Genomic DNA, 24,442 nt, shown 5'->3' with positions numbered 1-24,442 from the left:
TGGCAGGTGTTTTTTTTCTTCTTGTTTATATATCTTTATTACACTAAAGGCAGCTTTTGAAACGGATACCTTCAGTGCAGTTCTGCATACAGTATTTGCATGTACACCAATCAGCCGTAACAATAAAACCACTGACAGGTGAAGTGAATAATATAGATTTTCTTATTACAATGGATAGGATATACAGTGGTCCCTCAAGTTACAATATTAATTGGTTCTGGGATGACCATTGTATGTTGAAACTAATGTATGTTGAGACCATAACTCTATGGAAACCTGGTCATTGGTTCTAAAGACACCAAAATGTCATCCAAAAAATAGGAAAAAGTGAGAATTAAAGAAAAATAAGTAGATAACTAATATAGATAAAGCAAATCCTTATATATAAAAGTAAGAAAGATCTGCTGTGAGCTGTAAATCACTGACTATGTCAGTGTTTCCCAAGCAGGGTGCCTCAAGCTGTTGAAAAACTACAACTCCCAGCATGCCCGGACAGCCAAAGGCTGTCCGGGCATGCTGGGAGTTGTAGTTTTGCAACCGCTGGGGGCACCCTGCTTGGGAAACACTGGTCTATGTAGAGGACAGGAGCTTCTTCAGGGTCCTGTACAGTACAAGCAATGTCCTAAAAAGTAACATGGAGTAGCCCTCACCTGGTGTCCAAAGGAGCAGGTAACCCTGGTACACTTAAAGTGTAAAAACATGTAATACCTCCTGTACTGTAGGGGGCGCTACCAGACACCAGTCAGTGCATACGCTTCAGTAATACAGGGGTTTACCTGTAAATTGCCCATTCTGATTGGTCGGTTCTTCTGGCCATTGACACATTTCACAGATCTGGACTGTCCCTAACATTGTATGTTGAGTCTGGTTTCAACTTACAATGGTCCAGAAAAGACCATTGTATGTTGAAACTATTGTATGTTGAGGCCATTGTAAGTTGAGGGATCTCTGTATTAGGATTTAAATGAACAGTTAGATCTTGATGTTGGAAACATGAAAATAGCCAAACAAAATGATCTGTTATAATAGTTATATGACCGGGTCAGAGTATCTCCAAAGAACAGGTCTTGTGGGGTGTGTCTGCTATGCAGTGGTAGTAGCTACCAAAAGTGGTCCAAAAAAGACCAACAGAGGAAGGGTCATAGGCACCTAAGCTTACCTAATGCAGTCAGGAGGGAGAAAAGGCTAGCCCATCTGATCCGATCCCACAGAAGAGCTACTGTAACACAGATTGCTGAAAAAAGTCAATGCTGGCTATGCTAGTAAGGTGCTAGAGGGTAGTGCAGCCTTCTGTGTCTGGGAATATGTAGTCACAGGTCAGAGAGCCCATGCAGGCCCCCTGTTTACTGCCCAAACCAAAACTGAGTAGACTTATCTTGAGGATTGACTTTTGGGCAAGAAGGTGTTATTCTTTTCACTATCTTCATTGTACAATTATTGGCTAAGTATCTGCATGGGATCTTACTGGGGACTATGTTTTTCAGAGGAGGAAGGAGAGTGACTGGCAAAGGTACAATGGACTATATATCTACCAGAGGAAGGAGTCTAAATGGTAAACTTGCTGGGGACTATATTTACAGCTACCTGAGAGGGAAGGAGACTGATTGGGACTATATTCACAGATATCAGAATGAGTAAGGAGACTGATTGGTGTACATACTGGCTTCTATATTTATAGCTAACAGAGGGGGAAGGAGACTGATTGGTGTACATACTGGCTTCTATATTTATAGCTAACAGAGGGTGAAGGAGACTGATTGGTGTACATACTGGCTACAATATTTACGGCAAATAGATGGGAAAGTAGACGGACTGTTGAACATACTAGGTCTATAGGTCTACTATATTTACAGTGAACAGAAAGGGATGGAGACTAGCGAACATACTGGCTACTACAGTATATTCATAGCAAACAGAGGGGAAAGAAGACAGTTGCTGATGTAGGAAGAAAGGCAAGGGCAGAGATTTAAGGACAAACCAAAAAAATTTCCAAGTTTTTCGGAGGTATGTTTTATTGTGATAACGATAACCCCTGATATTATTGGTCAATACATTAGAAATATCCAATTTTTAGTGGATTGTGTAAATGGTAGACTTTTTAATGGTTAATATATAAATCTCAGCTTCATTTGGTTGACAGTGTGTAGAGCAGTAATATGCAAAAACATTACTAGACTAGTATAATAATAATAATAATAATAAAAATATTAATAACAATAATGCTTTTTCAATGTGAGAAGACCGGGCACCACAATCCGTAATACTATTGAAACTTTACTCCCGTCATCTTCTAATTGGCACGTCTTTTTTTGGCTAGGATCGCATTGTTGTTGTGGCATCCAATAAGAAGAGGGTGCGTGCTATCCTCACTTTTGCAATGGAGCTTTCCCTTCTAATAACGGGGAAAAAAATTGTTTCCTTTTTTATATGTACAGAAGACCATATCAGTATTATGTATTGTTACTAGAGATGAGCGAAGTTACAGTGATTCGATTCGTCACGAACCTCGCGGCTCGGCGGTTGCTGACTTTAGGCTGCATAAATGAGTTCAGCTTTCAGGTGCTCCGGTGGCTGGAGACTCTCTTCTAGGACTGTATCCACCTTTTCCAGCCCACGGGAGCACCTGAAAGCTGAACTAATTTATGCAGGATAAGTTATCAACTACCGAGCCGAGAAGTTCGCGACGAATCGAATTACTGTAAGTTTGCTCATCTGTAATTGTTATATATACATTCTGAACACATTTCCTTTTATACCAACATCTCCCTATATATTTTTGTAAATTATTTACTTAGGATATTTTGCCTCTTAGCTGTTTTTTTTATTTTATTATTATTAACAACTTAAGCCTACTGAGTTTTATATTTTCTGTGATCCTTTAATAAAGATTATATATATATATATATATATATATATATATATATATATATACACACGGTGTATATATATATATATATATATATATATATATATACAGTACAGACCAAAAGTTTGGACACACCTTCTCATTCAAAGAGTTTTCTTTATTTTCATGACTATGAATATTGTAGATTCACACCGAAGGCATTAAAACTATGAATTAACACATGTGGAATTATAGACATAACAAAAAAGTGTGAAACAACTGAAAATCTGTCATATTCTAGGTTCTTCAAAGTAGCCACCTTTTGCTTTGATTACTGCTTTGCACACTCTTGGCATTCTCTTGTTGAGCTTCAAGAGGTAGTCACCTGAAATGGTCTTCCAACAGTCTTGAAGGAGTTCCCAGAGATGCTTAGCACTTGTTGGCCCTTTTGCCTTCATTGGGTTCAGGTCTGGTGACTGTGGAGGTCAGGTCATCTGGCGCAGCACCCATCACTCTCCTTCTTGGTCAAATAGCCCTTACACAGCCTGGAGGTGTTTGGGGTCATTGTCCTGTTGAAAAATAAATGATGGTCCAACTAAACGCAAACCGGATGGAATAGCAGCCACTGCAAGATGCTGTGGTAGCCATGCTGGATCAGTATGCCTTCAATTTTGAATAAATCCCCAACAGTGTCACCAGCAAAGAACCCCCCCCCCCCCCCCACACACACACACACACACACACCATCACACCTCCTCTTCCATGCTTCATGGTGGGAACCAGGCATGTAGAGTCCATCCGTTCACCTTTTCTGCGTCGCACAAAGACACAGTGTTTGGAACCAAAGATCTCAAATTTGGACTCATCAGACCAAAGCACAGATTTCCACTGGTCTAATGTCCATTCCTTGTGTTCTTTAGCCCAAACAAGTCTCTTCTGCTTGTTGCCTGTCCTTAGCAGTGGTTTCCTAGCAGATATTCTACCATGAAGGCCTCACACAGTCTCCTCTTAACAGTTGTTCTAGAGATGTGTCTGCTGCTAGAACTCTGTGCGGCATTGACCTGGTCTCTAATCTGAGCTGCTGTGAACCTGCGATTTCTGAGGCTGGTGACTCGGATGAACTTATCCTCCGCAGCAGAGGTGACTCTCGGTCTTCCTTTCCTGGGGCGCTCCGCATGTCAGCCAGTTTCTTTGTAGCTCTTGATGGTTTTTGTGACTGCACTTGGGGACACTTTCCACCTAGAATATGACATATTTTCAGTTCTTTCACACTTTTTTGTTATGTCTATAATTCCACATGTGTTAATTCATAGTTTTGATGCCATCAGTGTGAATCTACAATATTCATAGTCATGAAAATAAAGAAAACTCTTTGAATGAGAAGGTGTGTCCAAACTTTTGCTCTGTACTGTATATGTATATATATATAGAGAGAGAGACAGAGAGAGAGAGAGAGAGGAAGAGAATATAAAAATAGAAATGTATATGTATGTATTAGGGATTGACCGATATCGATTTTTTAGGGCCGATACCGATAATCTGTGGAGGATAGGGCTGATAGCCAATAACTTATACCGATATTCCGGTATAAGTTATCGGCTATTTATCCCCCCTGAGACACCGCTGCAGATCATTGATTTAAAGTGCCATAGGCCGCCGCCACCCGCTTCTCTCCCCTGCCTGTCCGGGGGTCCTCCTGAGTCCTATCACCGCCACCGCCCCCCCCCGCACCGCGCCCCCCACCGCCGCGCCGCAGCCCCCACCGCACCGCGTCGCACCCCGCCGGCCCCATTGCCTCCCCCATCCCTGGTTTTATAATTACCTGTTATTTATAATTACTCCACTCTACATGTGGCTCCGGTGGCGTCCTCCTGAGCTGTCACTGTGCGCACTGACGGTGCGTTGAGGACGTCACTCGCCATTGCGCACAGCGTAACGCAGGACGCAGCAGGAGCCAGAAGTAGCGTGGGCCCTGGCCAAAGGTAATTATAAAACCGGGGATGGGGGAGGCAATGGGGCCGGGGCGGTGTGGTGGGGGGTGCGATGCGGTGCGGTGGTGGGGGCAGTGCGGGGGCGGGGCATTATCGGATTGTCAACAAGGTAATTGCTGATACCGATAACGCCCAAAATCGTGAATATCGATCCCTAGTATGTATATATATATTTATATATCCATTCTTATGCTCATAAAGCTTAGTCATTGTATGCTTCTGGGTCATTTCAGCTTTGCAGCTCGTCAAAAATACTAAGTAAAACCCCCAAAATATCCGATATCTGCAAAAAATGAAGACTGTTGGCATGTATGCTACTTTCTAAGATGCATTTTTGCTTCAATGCCTTGCCATTTCTGCTTGCTGGTGAATAGAAAATATATGTTTTTGTTACAGCGATGCATGAGGGTGAAAACATATACAAACCTAATACTTCTTCTAGCTGAGCATCTGCTAAATTGTAATCCAGACTAGGCGATCCTCTGTAAGGTACCTGCATCAGCAGCACAACATCTGTCCCGATAGTTTACCTGGAGTACATAGAATGCATATTGGATTGTCTAGACATTGTACATTGTAGCAAAACCTCCAACTATTGCAAAACTACAACTCCAAGCAGGCCCGGACAGCCTTTGGCTGTCCGGCCCTGCTTGGAGTTGTAGTTTTGCAACAGCTGGAGGCACCCTGGTTGGAAAACACTGTTCAAATATGAGTGATCTTACTGAGAGCTGTTGCATTGAAAAAGCAAAGCTTGGCTTGGCCCATACGATTTTATACGTGAGCCGCCTTGTAGTCACAGGATAGTTAAGATGTCCAACATTGCATTACGTCTAATTACCATTGACGTCTTAATTAATACTATTGACTTCTGAGTTTATCTTGACCCTAATGTTAGGGTTACAAGTGCTACATCACGTTACAGGGGCTTTGTAACTACACCAAAAGTGACAAAAAATTCCCTATGCACAATATAGGGGATAACTAGCTGATTGGAGAAGGTTTGACCACTGGGACCACCAAGAACGAAGGTCAATTGTCCCCTCATGTTCATGCTTGGCCACCACTCCATTCATTGCTATGTTCAGCACTAAAAGGGGTTGTTTATAAAAATAAGTATTATAAATATGGCTGTGGGGGGTATACAAATAAAAAGTCATACTTACCTCCTCCAGTCCCCCTCAACTACTGTTCCAACACTCCAGGTCTCTGCTTGTTACGGCTTCTTTTTGGTGTCTGTGACGCATCAACCCCACAAGAACTGCTCAGTGAGTTAACTTATAACCACTATAATCTTAGAGTACCTGTCATATACCACCGAAAAATACAGTAAAATGTTATATGTTTTAGTACCTAATCTTGATGATGTACATATAATTATGTGTCAAGCACCTATATTTCTTTCAAAAATAGCTACTTTTTAGTGCTCACTTGTTGTTTTTATTCTGTTTTCTGGAGAAGGCTTCTCCTCACTCTGCATAACTCCTCTTCCTCCCTGAGTCTGCTGTGCTGAGTCTCTTCATCCAATCACTGCAGGCTTCTTTGTAACCTCCTCCTGCTAGTCCCGCCTTCACTTCCTGGACTTTGTTCCTGCCTGAGCTTCAGATGGACAGGATTATGTTCTGGATGGTATGGGGACCCCTAGTGTTTTTTTTTTTTTTTTTATAAGCGTTGATTTCTATAAAAAGGAGAAAATATATTTGACGTATATTAGAAAGGTTAATGTTTTGGCAAGATGTACAACATATAAAAAGAATCTGACAATCCTGGCTTGATTGGTCGTCATCGCTCTGCTCCCTAAGCAGACGGAGCAGAGCGCTGACCCAGGCCGTCAATCAAGCTGAGGGGGTGGGACCAGGGCCAAAGAATTGGGACCCAGTAGGTATACTGGGGGGAACTTTATAACTTCATATCCTCACCATGCCTGGGGGCAAAAACGTTCCCTGGGGATGGTGAGGATAAAGATTTTACCATATATAAAGCATAGCCAAGCTTTATATATGGTCACATTTGCTGCTTGGTTGCTTTTAAACAAATGTAATAGTTAATATGACCAAAAAACCATTGGTGAAATAATTGTTCACCAAACAGACAGACAGCATTTTTTCATCAATCAACCTTTGTCTTCCTTAAAGGGGTAAACCTTTTTTTATTTTTATTTTTTTAAATCTACTAAAAATTAAACAGATTTGTAAATTACTTATATTAAAAAATAAAAATAAATTGTAATCCTTCCAGTACTTTACAGCTGCTGTATGCTCCACAGGATGTTTTTTTTCTTGTTCAATTTCCTTTCTGTCTGACCACAGTGCTCTCTGCTGACACCTCTGTCCATGTCAGGAACTGTCCAGAGCAGGATAGGTTTGCTATGTGGATTTGCTCCTACTCTGGACAGTTCCTAAAATGGACAGAGGTGTCAGCAGAGAGCACTGTGATCAGACAGAAAGGAGATTCAAAAAGAAAAGAACTTCCTGTGGAGCATACAGCAGCTGATAAGTACTGGAAGGGTTAAGATTTTTAAATAGAATTAATTTACAAATCTGTTCTATTTTCTCGTACCAATTGATTTGAAAAAAATTATTATTGATTACCCTTTTAAGGCTGTGTTCTCATGGTGCAATTTTTATGCGTTTGTAATGCAGGATCGTGTCATTGCAATCACGGTAGAAGAGGTATATTTATGCATCCATTTCACCAAAATTGCAGAACAAAAGCATAAAAAACACAAAAAAAATAAAAATGCACAGTGTGAACACAGCCTAACACAGTAGAAGCTCTTTTGAATTTGAGTCCTGTCCCATGCCACACGCAGTGGTCAATTTCGAGCCTTGAAAGGGTTTTTCCATGATAATGCTTTCTGATCTGTCAATAGGATAAATCATAAAGCATTGATTGTTGAGGGTCCAAACAATGAGACCACCATCGTCCCTGAGAACAGGATCTTTTTGTTCCCATCGAAGTTATTGGGATTTAGAGAAAAGTTCGACAATCCCTTTAATTGCCATTAATGTCAATGAGGGGAGACAAAGCATCGCGGCCCTGCCCTCCCCCAAATAGGGGGCTGAAACTGGCTGCATTTGGGATGAATGGGATCCATAAAACACTACGATGACAATGTTGTATCAAATCGTTAATAAATCTACTGTGTTCGGATAGTTGTAATCAGTTCGGAAAATATATGGTGTCATATTCCCGTATTCAGAACATTGGATGTTACATCATTTTCCCTAAATAGATTTCAAATAATGTTTTAAACTTTGCTGCCGGACTACTCCTCCATCGGACAGCAATGAGGTGCGGCTTTACTAACACACAGAGATTTATCTACATCTTGATAAATTGTGGGAAACAAACCTCTAGGGCATTGCTTCCCAACCAGCGTGCCTCCAGCTGTTGCAAAACTAAAACTCCCAGCATGCCCGGACAGCCTTTGGCTGTCCGGGCATGCTGGGAGTTTTAGTTTTGCAACAGCTGGAGGCGCACTGGTTGAGAAACACTGTTTACACCTCGGAATTTCTGTGGAGATTCCGCAGCAGCATTGTCTCATTGTATTCAATGGGATTCTACTGCGCTGTGCACGCGGTGAAATTTACGCACCAGATGTTTCTGGCACGGAAATTCCCATTTCCGTGTCCACAGAAAGAATTAACCTGTCCATTTTTTTCCTGAGGATTACGCTTGGAATGCATAGCCGTCAACGAGACGGCACATTCCTGTGTGGTCCTAGCACCGGCATATTGTGCCGGCGCCCGCAATCTGCGTAATGCACTGAGCTTTTCCGTGCGGACATTCCGAGGTGTGAACATAGCCTAAGGCTTTGTCAGAACTTAATGGGAGTTGTAGTTTTGCAACAGCTGGAGAGCCACAGGTTAGAGAAGACTGCTCTTAGGCTAGGTTTCCACGTGTTTTTTTTATTTTGCGTGTTTTTCCACCCACCCCCCTTTAAAAAAATAAAAATAAAAAAAAGACTTCCCTGTCATTTTGCACATCTTTTTAAATGACAAGTCATGTGATTGTTTCTTCATGCGACTTAAAGGGGTACTCCCGTGGAAAACTTTTTTTTTTTTTTTTTTATCAACTGGTGCCAGAAAGATAAACAGATTTGTAAATCACTTTTATTAAAAAATCTTAATCCTTCCAGTACTTTTTAGGGGCTGTAGACTAAAGAGAAATCCAAAAAAGAAATGCATTTCCGTTGAGGTCATGACCACAGTGCTCTCTGCTGACCTCTGCTGTCCATTTTAGGAACTGTCCAGAGCAGCATATGTTTGCTATGGGGATTTTTTCCTGCTCTGGACAGTTCCTAAAATGGACAGCAGAGGTCAGCAGAGAACACTGGTCATGACATTAAAGGAAATGCATTTCTTTTTTCAATTTCTCTATAGTATACAGCCCCTAAAAAGTACTGGAAGGATTAAGATTCTTTAATAGAAGTGATTTACAAATATGTTTAACTTTCTGGCACCAGTTGATATTAAAGAAAAGTTTTCCATGGGAGTACCCCTTTAATAATCCTAAATGTTTCAGTACTTATCAGCTGCTGTATGCACCACAGGAAGTTGTATTTCTTTCTGGAGTTCTTTCCAGTCTGACCACAGTGCTCTCTGCTGACATCTCTGCCCGTATCAAGAACTGTCCATAGCAGGAGAGGTTTGCTATGGGGATTTGCTTGTACTCTTGCAGTTCCTGACATGGACAGAGGTGTCAGCAGAGAGCACTGTGGTCAGACTGGAAAGAACTCCAGAAAGAAATACAACTTCCTCTGGAGCATACAGCAGCTGATAAGTACTGGAAGGAATAAGATTATTAAAGATTTTTAATAATTAAAGTTACAAATCTTTTTAACTTTTTGGCATCAGTTGATTTGAAAATATTTTCCCCCTCCGGAGTACCCCTTTAAGGATTTCTATTGAAGAATTGGGGGGAAAAAACACCAGTAAAAATGACAATGCTAAACCCACATGGCATTTTTGATGGTGTTTTCTTTCTCCCATAGACATCTATGGGAGAAAAACGACAAGATTTATAAAAAGAGAAGAAAAAAATAAAAACGCCATAGTCTCAGCATGCTGTAATTTTACATAACCACCACTGAGCAAAAAATAAATAAATAAATAAATATGCCCAAGAAGAGTAAAAAAATCAAAAGGAAAAAACATTAAGTGAGTTTGGGGTTTCATAATTCCCTATTGACTTTCAGCTAACCTTTGGCTGCAGCCTTTCTCCTGCAAAAAAATAAAAAATAAAAAGCGCTGTGCAGCGAATGTGGCTTTTATTGGGCATTTTTGCTGGAAAAAAAAATGATGGAAAACCAAGCCTAAGGTGTTCAGAATTTTAGGGTATGTTCACACTACGGAATCTGATATTTCAGGCAGAGATTCCATGTTCAGAAGGTGCCGATTAAATCCATCGGCGCTAGGACCGTGTGGACATGCTACATCACCATTGACGGCAATGCAGTCTGCCCAGATTCGGCAATGTCCGGAATCTGAATTTACGCAGTGGAAATTTTGCAGTGTGCACAATGCAGAAGAATACAATTGATCAATATTCTGGAAAATTTCCACTCTGTAGGCATTGCCGTCTATTCGGACGGCGCTAGCAACACTCAGAGTCTCTGGACAGGAGTTTCCTGTCCGGAGCTTCACAAGTGTGAATCGGGCCTAAGTGTTCAAAATCAATATACTAAGCAGACAGTCCCTTTAACATTAGAGCATCCATATTCGCCTCTAATTCCCAACCTGTGGTACTCTAGGGCAGCGGTCTCCAACCTGCGGACCTCCAGATGTTGCAAAATTACAACTCCCAGCATGCCCGGACAGCCAACGGCTGTCCGGGCATGCTGGGAGTTGTAGTTTTGCAACATCTGGATGTCCGCAGGTTGGAGACCACTGCTCTAGGGGGTTCACAGCTCAGGTCTAGGGGTATGCGTGGTGCCTCTAACTATGTTTCTTTCATACTTCCTCAGCTGTTGCATGTTGGTTCTGTTAAAAAATATATATATATTTTTAAATCAACTGGTGCCAGAAAGTTAAACAGATTTGTAAATTACTTCTATTTAAAAATCTTAACCCTTCCAGTACTTTTTATCAGCTACATGCTACAGAGGAAATTCTTTTTTTTTTTTCAAATTTTTTTTTTGTCTTGTCCACAGTGCTCTCTGCTGACACCTCTGTCCGTGTCAGGAATTGTCCAGAGAAGGAGAAAATCCTCATAGCAAATCTATGCTACTCTGGACAGTTCCTGACACGGACAGAGGTGTAAGCAGAGAGCACTGTGGACAAGACAAAAAAAGAAATTCAAAAAGCAAAGAATTTCCTCGGTAGCATACAGCTGCTAATAAGTACTGGAAGGATAAAGATTTTTTTTAATAGAAGTCATTTACAAATCTGTTTAACTTTCTGGCACCGGTTGATTTAAAAAAAAAAAAAAAAAAAAAAAAAAAAGGTTTGCCACCAGAGTACCCCTTTAAGGTCAGTGCACACTAGGCAGATTATCTGTGTGCATTTGTACATGAAAAGTCTCCCATGCATAAACATACCCGTGGTGTAGATTTTTCAACCAATGTGATTTTTTTTGGTAAGAAACCATATGGCTGTGGATTTTACAGTAGATTATTCACTGGTCTGCCTCAAAATCTGCAATTATCTATTTCAAAGGGGTTATCTACTGTATAACAAAACAAACAAATAAGGTGCAATGGTGGGGGGGCTGGGGTTAATCTAGCTCCAGTGCCCCACGAATCCCTATAACTTTGGACCGATCCCCGAGTCATCTCCCTTCTTCCTGCTTCCAAGACGATGCTGGCCTAGACTAGAAGACAGGACACGACTGAGACCAGTGATTGGCTGAGCAATGAAGCGGGAAGAATAGAGAAGACCAGGAGGAAGAAAACAGATGCAGGAGAACAGGGCAAGGTTAGTATAAGTTATTTTTTTTTATTATTTTTGTCCTTCCTTCTTTTTAGGAGTAAATCCGCAGCAGCAGCAGCAGCTTTGCTTTAAAATCAGAATTTTTTAATCAGAATTTTTTTTTCTGATAATTGCTGCAACGATTCTATCTAGCGTGCCTTTGCCCTTACTACAAACTTGAATTGACATGGTGGTAAATAGGTGCAGCATCACAATTGTAGCCATGCAAGGTACTTTTGTTCACAATCGTGATCAATTCTTGAGGCGTCTTTGACCGGGAAGTACTTGGCTTGGAAAGTGTGAGAAATTGAGTGAGGCCGTATAAGATCTGGATCCTTGGATTTAGTTAGGGCTGGGTTCACATCGCGCTTTCTCCCATACGGGAGCGCATACGGCAGGGGGGAGCTAAAACCTCGCGCTCCCGTATGCCTTTGTATGCGCTCCCGTATGTCATTCATTTCAATGAGCCGGCCGGAGTGAAACATTCGGTCCGGTCGGCTCATTTTTGCGCTGTATGCACTTTTTCCTCGGACCTAAAACTGTGGTCGACCACGGTTTTAGGTCCGGTTGTAAAAGCGAATACGGCCCAAAATTGAGCCGACTGGACCGAACGTTTCACTCCGGCCGGGTCATTGAAATGAATTACATACAGGAGCGCATACTAAGGCATACGGGAGCGCAAGGTTTTAGCTCCCCCCTGCCGTATGCGCTCCCGTATGGAAGAAAACGTGATGTAGACCCAGCCTTAGTTGGAGCCTTCTCACCCGATCACATACAATGAAAGGCTCACGTATCGGTTGCTTCCACCTTCTATTTACATGTAAATGTGTTATTGCTGCTCTCTATAAGAGTGGACGTAGACCAGTGGCTTGGGACCATCCCTTTATATAGGAGAAAGGAGAGCAGCTCAGTCAGACCTGGTACATCCAGGCGGTAATTTAATAGTCAGTGATTTAGGAGTCAGTGGATTGGTACTCACTTGGTTTACAATCCTCTGCTTTATGGCTCACCATAGAAGTCCTGAGTTATGAAACATTAACAGCTGATTTAAAATAAATGGACGTAAAGGTTTGTTTGTAGTATCTCAATAGCTGGACCCGTGAAAGACTACAGCGCATTTGATCATGTAAAACGTGTTATGATGATGGAACCTGGAGACTAAGGCTAGGTTGACACTACGGAAATTCCGCCTGCAATTCCGCTTTGAAATTGCAGGAAGAAATTCCGCTTACTAAAATGTACTATATAGTGAATGGGTTTCCGTTCACAAATTCACACTTCGGAATTTGTGAAGCAGAATTTGTGAACGGAAAATATGCTTGGAAATTTCGCCTGAAGAATAGCATTGCTCATTCTTTGGGCGGAAATACTCGCGGAACACATTGCAGTCTATTGGAGACTGCAGTGTCTGCACGGTCTTAGCGCAGTCGGCGCTGGCCACACTCGGAAACTTTCTGCCCGGAGATTCTGCAGTGTGAACCTAGCCTTATAGTAGTATAGTATAGGTTCCTTTTAGGCCATGTTTACATGTCAGAATTTCTGTGCCGGAATCCGCATTGGAATCCGGCAAGGAGATTCTGTTGCTCTATGCACACGGCAAAAATTCCGGCACAGAAACATCTGACACGGAAATTACATTTTTCATGGAATGCATAGCCATCCACGAAACGGCGCATACCTGTGCAGTCCTAGTGCCAGCAAATTATGCCTGCACCCCGCAGTGTCCAGAATGTCGAATGGAGATTCTCCGTTTAGACATTCCAACAAAAGACCATAGCATTAGGAAACCCTGAAAGTCAGTTTTTCCCAATTTGTGGATCTGCAGCTGTTGCAAAATTGAAACTCCTATCATGTTGTCCCATCAGCAATCAGGAACAATGTTAGGCCGGGTTCACACTACAGAATTTTCAAGCAAAATTCCACCTGGAAATTTCACTCCGAAATTCCAGTGCAGCAAAGTCACATTGACAGAATTCTGCTGCACAGTGCACGCTATAGAATTTCAGCAGCGGAGCTTTCCACCACTGAAATTCCGCGAGCGGAGATTCCGTCTAGCGGCCACCGCTGAAAATACTTTGGCGGTAGGACCGCACGGCACTGCGGCATCACCATTAACGGCTATGCAGTGTTCGTGGACTTCCGCGCACAGAAGCAACATGTTCCTTCTTTGCGCAAAACAATTTCAGCAGTGGAATTGTCCGCCGCTGGAATTCCGCTGATAATGTTCACTGTGCAGAATTCTGCTCACGGAATTCCGTGGGGATTCCGCAGTCTGAACGTACCCTTAGGGTATATTCGCACATTGCAGATACGCTGCCAATCTGCTATAGATTTCCCAATTAACTTCAACAGTGAAGCCAAAATCAAATTCATGATTTGGGAACATATCCTTACAGTTTAAATAAATGAGGCCCATGTTGCTTCCCAAATGTGTGGTTGTGCAGCTGTTGCAAAACTACAACGCCTTGTATTCTCTGATAGCCGTTGCATGCTGGAAGTTGTAGTTTTGCAACAGCTGCACAGCAACAGGTGGGGAAGCACAGTAAGGGCCCATGCAGACTAGATAATTTCCAAGCTGAGAAATTCTGCTTGGAAATTCTAATGCAGCAGCCTCCTATAGTTTTTAGTAGGATTCTGCCACACCAGTCACACTGCAGAATTTTATATTCCACTTGGAAATGCATTGCTGTCAATGGAGATGGCACATGTGTGGGGCAAACAAACATTATGTGTTAATAGCTTTATATGAGTGCTATTATAATATCTATGGTTATAATGTTGCTGTTTGTTGTTTTTTCTGTCACTTGGAGCACAACAGGTGTCTCATAGATGTAACAGAGTTGAATGACATATAAGGGGCCCCTCATTATGTATAGGAGCAGTGCACTGTCTTCTCTATGGCCCCTCACTATGTATAGGAGCAGTGCACTATCCTCTCTAGGGCCCCTCACTATATATAGCAGCAGTGCACTATCCTCTCTATGGCCCCTCACTCTGTATAGGAGCAGTGCACTATCCTCTCTAGGGCCCTCACTCTGTATAGGAGCAGTGCACTATCCTCTCTAGGGCCCCTCACTGTGTATAGGAGCAGTGCACTGTCTTCTCTAGGGCCCCTCACTGTGTATAGGAGAAGTGCACTATCCTCTCTAGGGCCCCTCACTATGTATAGGAGCAGTGCACTATCCTCTCTAGGGCCCCTCACTGTGTATAGGAGCAGTGCACTATCCTCTCTAGGGCCCCTCACTCTGTATAGGAGTAGTGCACTATCCTCTCTAGTGCCCCTCACTATGTATAGGAGCAGTGCACTGTCTTCTCTAGGGCCCCTCACTCTGTATAGGAGCAGTGCACTATCCTCTCTAGGGCCCCTCACTATGTATAGGAGCAGTGCACTATCCTCTCTAGGGCCCCTCACTATGTATAGGAGCAGTGCACTGTCTTCTCTAGGGCCCCTCACTGTGTATAGGAGCAGTGCACTATCCTCTCTAGGGCCCCTCACTCTGTATAGGAGTAGTGCACTATCCTCTCTAGTGCCCCTCACTATGTATAGGAGCAGTGCACTGTCTTCTCTAGGGCCCCTCACTCTGTATAGGAGCAGTGCACTATCCTCTCTAGGGCCCCTCACTATGTATAGGAGCAGTGCACTATCCTCTCTAGGGCCCCTCACTATGTATAGGAGCAGTGCACTATCCTCTCTAGGGCCCCTCACTATGTATAGGAGCAGTGCACTATCCTCTCTAGGGCCCCTCACTATGTATAGGAGCAGTGCACTATCCTCTCTAGGGCCCCTCACTATGTATAGGAGCAGTGCACCGTCTACTCTAGGGCCCCTCACTCTGTATAGGAGCAGTGCACTATCCTCTCTAGTGCCCCTCACTGTGTATAGGAGCAGTGCACTATCCTCTCTAGGGCCCCTCACTCTGTATAGGAACAGTGCACTATCCTCTCTAGGGCCCCTCACTATGTATAGGAGCAGTGCACTATCCTCTCTAGGGCCCCTCACTCTGTATAGGAGCAGTGCACTATCCTCTCTAGGGCCCCTCACTGTGTATAGGAGCAGTGCACTGTCTTTACTAGGGTCCCTCACTATGTATAGGAGCAGTGCACTATCCTCTCTAGGGCCCCTCACTCTGTATAGGAGCAGTGCACTATCCTCTCTAGGGTCCCTCACTATGTATAGGAGCAGTGCACTGTCTTCTCTAGGGCCCCTCACTATATATAGCAGCAGTGCACTATCCTCTCTAGGGCCCCTCACTATGTATAGGAGCAGTGCACTATCCTCTCTAGGGCCCCTCACTATGTATAGGAGCAGTGCACTATCCTCTCTAGGGCCCCTCACTCTGTATAGGAGCAGTGCACTGTCTTTACTAGGGTCCCTCACTATGTATAGGAGCAGTGCACTATCCTCTCTAGTGCCCCTCACTATGTATAGGAGCAGTGCACTATCCTCTCTAGGGCCCCTCACTATGTATAGGAGCAGTGCACTATCCTCTCTAGGGTCCCTGACTATGTATAGGAGCAGTGCACTATCCTCTCTAGGGTCCCTGACTATGTATAGGAGCAGTGCACTATCCTCTCTAGGGTCCCTGACTATGTATAGGAGCAGTGCACTATCCTCTCTAGGGCCCCTCACTATGTATAGGAGCAGTGCACTATCCTCTCTAGGGCCCCTCACTATGTATAGGAGCAGTGCACTATCCTCTCTAGGGCCCCTCACTATGTATAGGAGCAGTGCACTATCCTCTCTAGGGCCCCTCACTATGTATAGGAGCAGTGCACTATCCTCTCTAGGGCCCCTCACTATGTATAGGAGCAGTGCACTATCCTCTCTAGGGCCCCTCACTATGTATAGGAGCAGTGCACCGTCTACTCTAGGGCCCCTCACTCTGTATAGGAGCAGTGCACTATCCTCTCTAGTGCCCCTCACTGTGTATAGGAGCAGTGCACTATCCTCTCTAGGGCCCCTCACTATGTATAGGAGCAGTGCACTATCCTCTCTAGGGCCCCTCACTATGTATAGGAGCAGTGCACTATCCTCTCTAGGGCCCCTCACTCTGTATAGGAGCAGTGCACTGTCTTTACTAGGGTCCCTCACTATGTATAGGAGCAGTGCACTATCCTCTCTAGTGCCCCTCACTATGTATAGGAGCAGTGCACTATCCTCTCTAGGGCCCCTCACTATGTATAGGAGCAGTGCACTATCCTCTCTAGGGCCCCTCACTATGTATAGGAGCAGTGCACTATCCTCTCTAGGGCCCCTCACTGTGTATAGGAGCAGTGCACTATCCTCTCTAGGGCCCCTCACTATGTATAGGAGCAGTGCACTATCCTCTCTAGGGTCCCTGACTATGTATAGGAGCAGTGCACTATCCTCTCTAGGGTCCCTGACTATGTATAGGAGCAGTGCACTATCCTCTCTAGGGCCCCTCACTATGTATAGGAGCAGTGCACTATCCTCTCTAGGGCCCCTCACTATGTATAGGAGCAGTGCACTATCCTCTCTAGGGCCCCTCACTATGTATAGGAGCAGTGCACTATCCTCTCTAGGGCCCCTCACTATGTATAGGAGCAGTGCACTATCCTCTCTAGGGCCCCTCACTATGTATAGGAGCAGTGCACTATCCTCTCTAGGGCTCCTGACTATGTATAGGAGCAGTGCACTATCCTCTCTAGGGCCCCTCACTATGTATAGGAGCAGTGCACTATCCTCTCTAGGGCCCCTCACTATGTATAGGAGCAGTGCACTATCCTCTCTAGGGCTCCTGACTATGTATAGGAGCAGTGCACTATCCTCTCTAGGGCCCCTCACTATGTATAGGAGCAGTGCACTATCCTCTCTAGTGCCCCTCACTATGTATAGGAGCAGTGCACTATCCTCTCTAGGGCCCCTCACTATGTATAGGAGCAGTGCACCGTCTACTCTAGGGCCCCTCACTCTGTATAGGAGCAGTGCACTATCCTCTCTAGTGCCCCTCACTGTGTATAGGAGCAGTGCACTATCCTCTCTAGGGCCCCTCACTATGTATAGGAGCAGTGCACTGTCTTTACTAGGGTCCCTCACTATGTATAGGAGCAGTGCACTATCCTCTCTAGGGCCCCTCACTATGTATAGGAGCAGTGCACTATCCTCTCTAGGGCCCCTCACTCTGTATAGGAGCAGTGCACTATCCTCTCTAGTGCCCCTCACTGTGTATAGGAGCAGTGCACTATCCTCTCTAGGGCCCTTCACTAGGAGCAGTGTTTCTCTAGGGCCCCTCACATACAGGAGCCGTGTATCTCTGGGGCCCCTCACATACAGGAGCCGTGTATCTCGGGGCCCCTCACATACATGAGCCGTGTATCTCGGGGCCCCTCACATACAGGAGCCGGCTATCTCTGGGGCCCCTCACATACAGGAGCTGTGTATCTCTGGGGCCCCTCACATACAGGAGCCGTGTATCTCGGGGCCCCTCACATACAGGAGCCTTGTATCTCGGGGCCCCTCACATACAGGAGCCGTGTATCTCGGGGCCCCTCACATACAGGAGCCATGTATCTCGGGGGCCCATCACATACAGGAGCCGTGTATCTCTGGGGCCCTTTCATACAGGAGCCGGGTATCTCGGGGCCCCTCACATACAGGAGCCGGGTATCTCGGGCCCCCTCACATACAGGAGCCGGGTATCTCTGGGGCCCCTCACATACAGGAGCCGGGTATCTCGGGGCCCCTCACATACAGGAGCCGGGTATCTCTGGGGCCCCTCACATACAGGAGCCGGGTATCTCTGGGGCCCCTCACATACAGGAGCCGGGTATCTCTGGGGCCCCTCACATACAGGAGCCGGGTATCTCGGGGCCCCTCACATACAGGAGCCGTGTATCTCTGGGGCCCCTCACATACAGGAGCAGTGTATCTCTGGGGCCCCTCACATACAGGAGCCGGGTATCTCGGGGCCCCTCACATACAGGAGCCGGGTATCTCGGGGCCCCTCACATACAGGAGCCGGGTATCTCGGGGCCCCTCACATACAGGAGCCGGGTATCTCGGGGCCCCTCACATACAGGAGCCGGGTATCTCGGGGCCCCTCACATACAGGAGCCGGGTATCTCGGGGCCCCTCACATACAGGAGCCGTGTATCTCTGGGGCCCCTCACATACAGGAGCTGTGTATCTCTGGGGCCCCTCACATATAGGAGCTGTGTATCTCTGGGGCCCCTCACATACAGGAGCCGGGTATCTCTGGGGCCCCTCACATACAGGAGCCGTGTATCTCTGGGCCCCTCTCATACAGGAGCCGTGTATCTCTGGGGCCCCTCACATACAGGAGCCGTGTATCTCTGGGGCCCCTCACATACAGGAGCCGTGTATCTCTGGGGCCCCTCACATACAGGAGCCGTGTATCTCTGGGGCCCCTCACATACAGGAGCCGTGTATCTCGGGCCCCTCACATACAGGAGCAGTGTATCTCGGGGCCCCTCACATACAGGAGCCGGGTATCTCTGGGGCCCCTCACATACAGGAGCCGTGTATCTCTGGGGCCCCTCACATACAGGAGCCGGGTATCTCTGGGGCCCCTCACATACAGGAGCCGTGTATCTCTGGGCCCCTCACATACAGGAGCCGGGTATCTCGGGGCCCCTCACATACAGGAGCCGGGTATCTCGGGGCCCCTCACATACAGGAGCCGGGTATCTCTGGGGCCCCTCACATACAGGAGCCGGGTATCTCTGGGGCCCCTCACATACAGGAGCCGGGTATCTCTGGGGCCCCTCACATACAGGAGCCGGGTATCTCGGGGCCCCTCACATACAGGAGCCGTGTATCTCGGGGCCCCTCACATACAGGAGCCGGGTACCTCACACGGTACAGTAGGAGCAGATGCAGTGCGGGGAATAATAGACGCGGCAGCACAATAGCCGCAGCTCGGTGTGACCAGGCGCAGACATTGGGGCTAGGTGCCGGGGAGACAGGAGAAGGTAGAGGAGAAGGAGGGGAGAGGCGGAGGGAGGGCGGTGATGGAGCGCAGTGATGGAGGATGCAGCCGCGGTAGCTAGAGCCGCTGTCAGCCCTCGGGGAGGAGGCTGAGGGCCGGCTGTGGAGCGGAGGATGACGGCTTCCCCCACACCGGGCGCGGAATGACCATACAGACACCTCGGGGCCCGCTGCCCGGAACATGGCGCCCACCAAGCCCGGCTATCAGCAGGACCCTTCCCGCAGAGAACGGTAAGAGAGGCCGTGGCCGGGGCAGGCCCGAGTGTGCAGTGTGCACGGTGCGGCGGGGAGTGTGACACATGACGTGTGCCCCCGGCCGCAGTACACACACGTACACACAGGACGCGGCACCGCGCTCCCAGCCGCAGTGTCTGTACACGGTCACCTACCATCTATAGCAGCGCTGTGTGGCAGCGGTTTTTCATTGGTCCCTGTAATCATGTGATTGACAACCTGACGACCGATCACCCACCGTGGTCTTATGGATGATTTTACGGTCGCAGGTACGGTTTGTCGCGCGCTGGACAACGACTACGCTGCGCCAATGTCGTCGTGAATCTATGAAGGTTGTGGAAGTTTTAGACGGTAGTTTTCTGGGGACATTTCACACTTAAAGCGCACCTCTACAGACTGGCGGTGGTTGGGTTGCCGAGGTGACCGTACGAGTTCCGTGCACTGGTCTAGAGGTACCAGCTTTACCTCAGGGATGCCGACATATACTGTGGCGGCTTTCATTCGCTTCAATGGCCCAAAGATAGCGAGACTAGACGTCTATTCTATTGGGTCTATTGGTAAAATAATATACACGTGCTGTGCGCCACAGTATACGCATATTTATTACTGGTAACGCTATAGATATATACACTGTATCCTAGGTTGATATTCCAGCTCATGCAAAGTAGTTTTGCAACAGCTTGGGTCCACAGTCTGGGGGACCACTGAACTCTATGGACAAAAGTATCGGCCCCCTCCACATTACACCTACAGGGTCTTCTAGGACATCCCATTCTACATCCATTCTACAATATTTCGGAGGTGTCTGTGGGAATTTTTTTGCCCATTCATCCAGAATGGCATTTGTGAGGCCAGATAGTGATCTAGAACGAGAGGGTCTGGATCACAAGGTCCGTTCTAGGTCATCCCAAAGGTGTTGGATGGGGTTAAGATCGGAGCTCTTCATCTTCTTCCACACCAGAGTCCCCCCTCTATGGACCTTGAGGTGTACAATGGGCCGAAAAAGGGGCCGAACCCAAACTATTCCCACACAGTTGGGAGCGACAACTGTCCAATATGTCTTGGTGCTGAAGTATTAAAGGAAAACTGTCAGCTTTCTCCCCCCACACTAACCAGCGGTACTGGCTGGTAGTGCGGGGGACTCTGATCAGTTTGATCCTTACCGTGCCCGGATCCGCCATGCCGTTCGGCTGCAATCTTCTTTTTTTGGTATATTCAAATGAGGTGCTAACTGGCACTCTGACCTCAGTGCCACCTGCCGCAGCGCATATTGATGAGCTGGGCGGCGCTGCCAGTTAGCCCGGCCAGTGCAAATTAGCAGCTCATTTGCATATACCGAAAATAGAAGATTACGGCAGAATGGCGCGGCGGATCCAGGCATGGATCAAACTGATCAGCGTCCCCCGCACTACCAGCCAGTACCGCTGGTTAGTGGGGGGGGGGAAGAAAGCTGACAGTTTTCCGTTAAAGGAAAAAGGTCACCTACACTAAACCTAATACACCGGGTTATAGTGCGGGTGACCAGGAGACTCATGCGGGGTCTCTGAGGCTGGGTTCACACCACGTTTTAGACAATACGGGACCGCATACGGCTGGGGGGAGCTAAAGCCGGGCGCTCCCGTATGCGGCCCATATGCAGCCACTCCAATCGGCTCATTGAAATACATTACATACAGGCTGCATACGACAGGGATACGGGAGCGCCCGGTTTTAGCTCCCCCCAACCGCATGCGGTCCCGTATTGCCTAAAACGTGGTGTGAACCCAGCCTTACTAATATACATACCTTCTCATTGAATTCACTGTAGGACCCGACTGTTACTGTTTCATATTTGGTCTTCGGGCCTGTTCTCTATTTTTTGGCCTTTGTACAATGTATGCTAACTACCTTTTTGTATTAATAAAGCTTCACTGTTTGACGATAATATACATACCTTCTGTCCGGCGCCCGGTCCCTCTGAAGATCCTCTTCTATCTTTGCTGAATTGCGCGCTGGAGGCCGGCCCGCCGGCTGGATTTGAATATTCATGGTCGCGGGTCACGTGAGTGCTTGTGCCTACTGAGCGCTCACGTGAGCAGCGACCATGAATATTCAAATTCAGCAGGTGGGCCCGCCTCCAGCACGCAATTCAGCAAAGATAGAAGAGGATCTTTAGAGGTACCGGGCGCCAGACTGAAGGTATGTATATTAGGCTGGGTTCACACCACGTTTTTGCAATACAGTTCCCGTATACGTTATCAATGTGAAAACCGTACGGAACCGTATTGAAAACCGTACGCATTGACTCTCCATTGTAAACCATATTCCAAACGATGCTTCAGGTTGTGTCCGTTTTGCATCCTGTACGGTCTTGTCAGTTTTTTTCCTGTACCCAAATCCGTAGCCTACCACGGTTTTTGGTCCGGGTCAAAAGCTGTATTGAAATGTATGCGTTTTTTTTTTTTTTTTTTAAACATGGGAGTCAATGGGAACCGTACAGAACCGTATGTGCGTACGGTTCCATCTGGTTTTCACCATACGGTTTTTGACTTTGCACAGTTTTTTTACTTGGAATTTCAATCAAACAAGTGAAACTTTATTCATAATGGAATGAAAAGTTAAAAAAATGTATACGTTTTTTTTCTTAAAAAAAACGATGCAACTGGACATAATTTTTCAAACCGTATATGGATTGAAATTTAAACGGTTTAGTCAGGTTTTGAGGAATCCGTTTTTTTTTTTAAATCAAAAACCTGACACGGGAACCGTATTACAAAAACATAGTGTGAACCTAGACCCCGCATCGGTCTCCTGTTCACCCGCACTATTACCCGGTGTATTGGGCCATTTTCCTTTCCAGAGGTTCAGCAACTAATTACCGCCTAGGCTTTTGCTGCAAATGGTCGAAATCACAGTAAAAATGACAAATTTGTCGCTGTCAATGGTGAATCTGGCTATTTTTGATAAAACATGTCTAAAACACATGCGGTATTTAGTTGCTGTACCGCTAATTAGCTGCAATGTGTGAACACAGCCTAAGGCCACATTTACATGGCATAAAATGTGGTGGATGTCCGCACGGACATTCCGCACATTTGAATAATATGGCGGGCGCCAGGACCGCTCAGCGTTTTTCATAGACGTCAATGCATTTACTAGCAGAATCTGCAGAAAGAATAGACACAACTATTCTTTCTCCTGATGCCAGAATTGGAAAATTACAATTGTAAACAGTGCAGCAAAATCCCATTGACATGAATAGGACTCTGCTCCATATGAAATATTCCTGCGGAATTCTGCGCGGACATTCCGCCGTGTGAACCTACCCTAAAGGCGACTGCATTGGTAGGGGCTGGATTTTATCCATTTGTGGCAATGGGAATTAACCTGAATTCCTTGATTAATAAGTGTCCCAATCCTTCTATCCATATAGGGGGAGATTTATCAAAACCTGTTGACTGTTAACACTGCGTTAAAGCGAACCTCTACAGACCGGCGGCGGTTGGATTGCCGAGGCGACCGTACGAGTTTCGTGCACTGCTCTGGAGGTACGCTTTAAAGGGCTACTCCGCTGCTCAGCGTTTGGAACAAACTGTTCCGAACGCTGGAGCCAGGAGCTTGTGACGTCATAACCCCGCCCCCACATGACGTCACACCCCGCCCTCTCAATGCAAGTCTATGGGAGGGGGCGTGACAACGTCACGCCCCCTCCCATAGACTTGCATTGAGAGGGCGGGGTGTGACGCCATGAGGGGGCAGGGCTATGATGTAACGAGCTCTCGGCTCCAGCGTTTGGAACAGTTTGTTCCAAACGCTGAGCAGCAGAGTACCCCTTTAAGGCTGTACGTCCCAGCTTTACGTCTGTATCCCTTCAAAATAAAAAAAGGATGCCGGCATATACTGTGGCGCAGAGCGGTGGCTTTCATTTACTTCAATGGCCAAAGATAGCTGGACGTCTATTCTATTGGGTCTGGTGTGAACACCGCGTGAACACGTGCTGTGCGCCACAGTATATGTGGGCATTCCTTTATTGATGAGATGCTGACTGACGTGTAGCTGGGACACACAGTGTGAACTCAGCCCAGCCATATTTATTACAGGTAACGCTATAGATATATACATACTGTATCCTAGGTCTCCTTACCTACAACTCCCAAATCCTTCTGTCCATATAGGAGGAGATTTATCAAAACCTGCCCAGAGGAGTAGTTGCTGAGTTGCCCATAGCAACCAATCAGATCGCTTCTTTCATTTTGGAAAAGGCCTCTGAAAAATGAAAGAAGCGATCTGATTGGTTGCTATGGGCAACTCAGCAGCTTTCCCTCTGGACGGGTTTTGATAAATCTCCCCCATAGTGTATATACAGGCCATATGTAATGTTATATTACAACGTGTCAGTACATTTTATTGTAAAATTCTAGTGTAATGATTCAGCAGTGTCTGTGCTATGTTCTATGTTACTAGGCTGTGGCACAAGCAGATCTAAGGCTATGTTCACATGAGCGTTATGCATCTC

The 24,442-nt window shown here is 46.1% G+C and overlaps 1 protein-coding gene and 1 long non-coding RNA gene across 12 annotated transcripts in view; one reads left to right on the top strand and one right to left on the bottom strand.

Annotated features, from left to right (window-relative positions):
* The window catches only part of NPAS3 (neuronal PAS domain protein 3), a 464,246-nt gene that overhangs the window by 14,637 nt on the left and 425,167 nt on the right, over positions 1-24,442 (top strand). For 2 of the 8 annotated variants that reach the window (XM_056547025.1, XM_056547022.1), the window contains exon 1: positions 19,627-19,944. The exons of the other annotated variants lie outside the window; for them this stretch is intronic. In XM_056547025.1, the coding sequence (XP_056403000.1) occupies positions 19,895-19,944 (50 nt within the window). In that variant the 5' untranslated portion in view covers positions 19,627-19,894. Of the gene's footprint in view, positions 1-19,626; positions 19,945-24,442 lie in introns of those variants that run through there. 8 annotated transcript variants of the gene reach the window in all.
* On the bottom strand, positions 2,041-24,137 carry LOC130295829 (uncharacterized). 4 transcript variants are annotated; one of them, XR_008849016.1, is made up of 5 exons: positions 24,071-24,137; positions 6,251-6,511; positions 6,000-6,137; positions 5,263-5,366; positions 2,041-2,392 (listed from the first exon to the last, which is right to left on the bottom strand). It is a non-coding gene; the product is annotated as an uncharacterized LOC130295829 (long non-coding RNA). The 4 variants fall into 4 exon arrangements; XR_008849015.1 differs by having other exon boundaries at positions 6,265-6,511; XR_008849017.1 differs by lacking the exon at positions 24,071-24,137 and adding an exon at positions 20,103-20,499 and having other exon boundaries at positions 6,265-6,511.

This window comes from Hyla sarda, chromosome 11, assembly GCF_029499605.1.
Source record: "Hyla sarda isolate aHylSar1 chromosome 11, aHylSar1.hap1, whole genome shotgun sequence".
Classification (NCBI taxonomy): domain Eukaryota; kingdom Metazoa; phylum Chordata; class Amphibia; order Anura; family Hylidae; genus Hyla; species Hyla sarda.
Note: the sequence above shows the minus strand (reverse complement) of the source record. Positions and strands in the feature narration are given on the sequence as shown.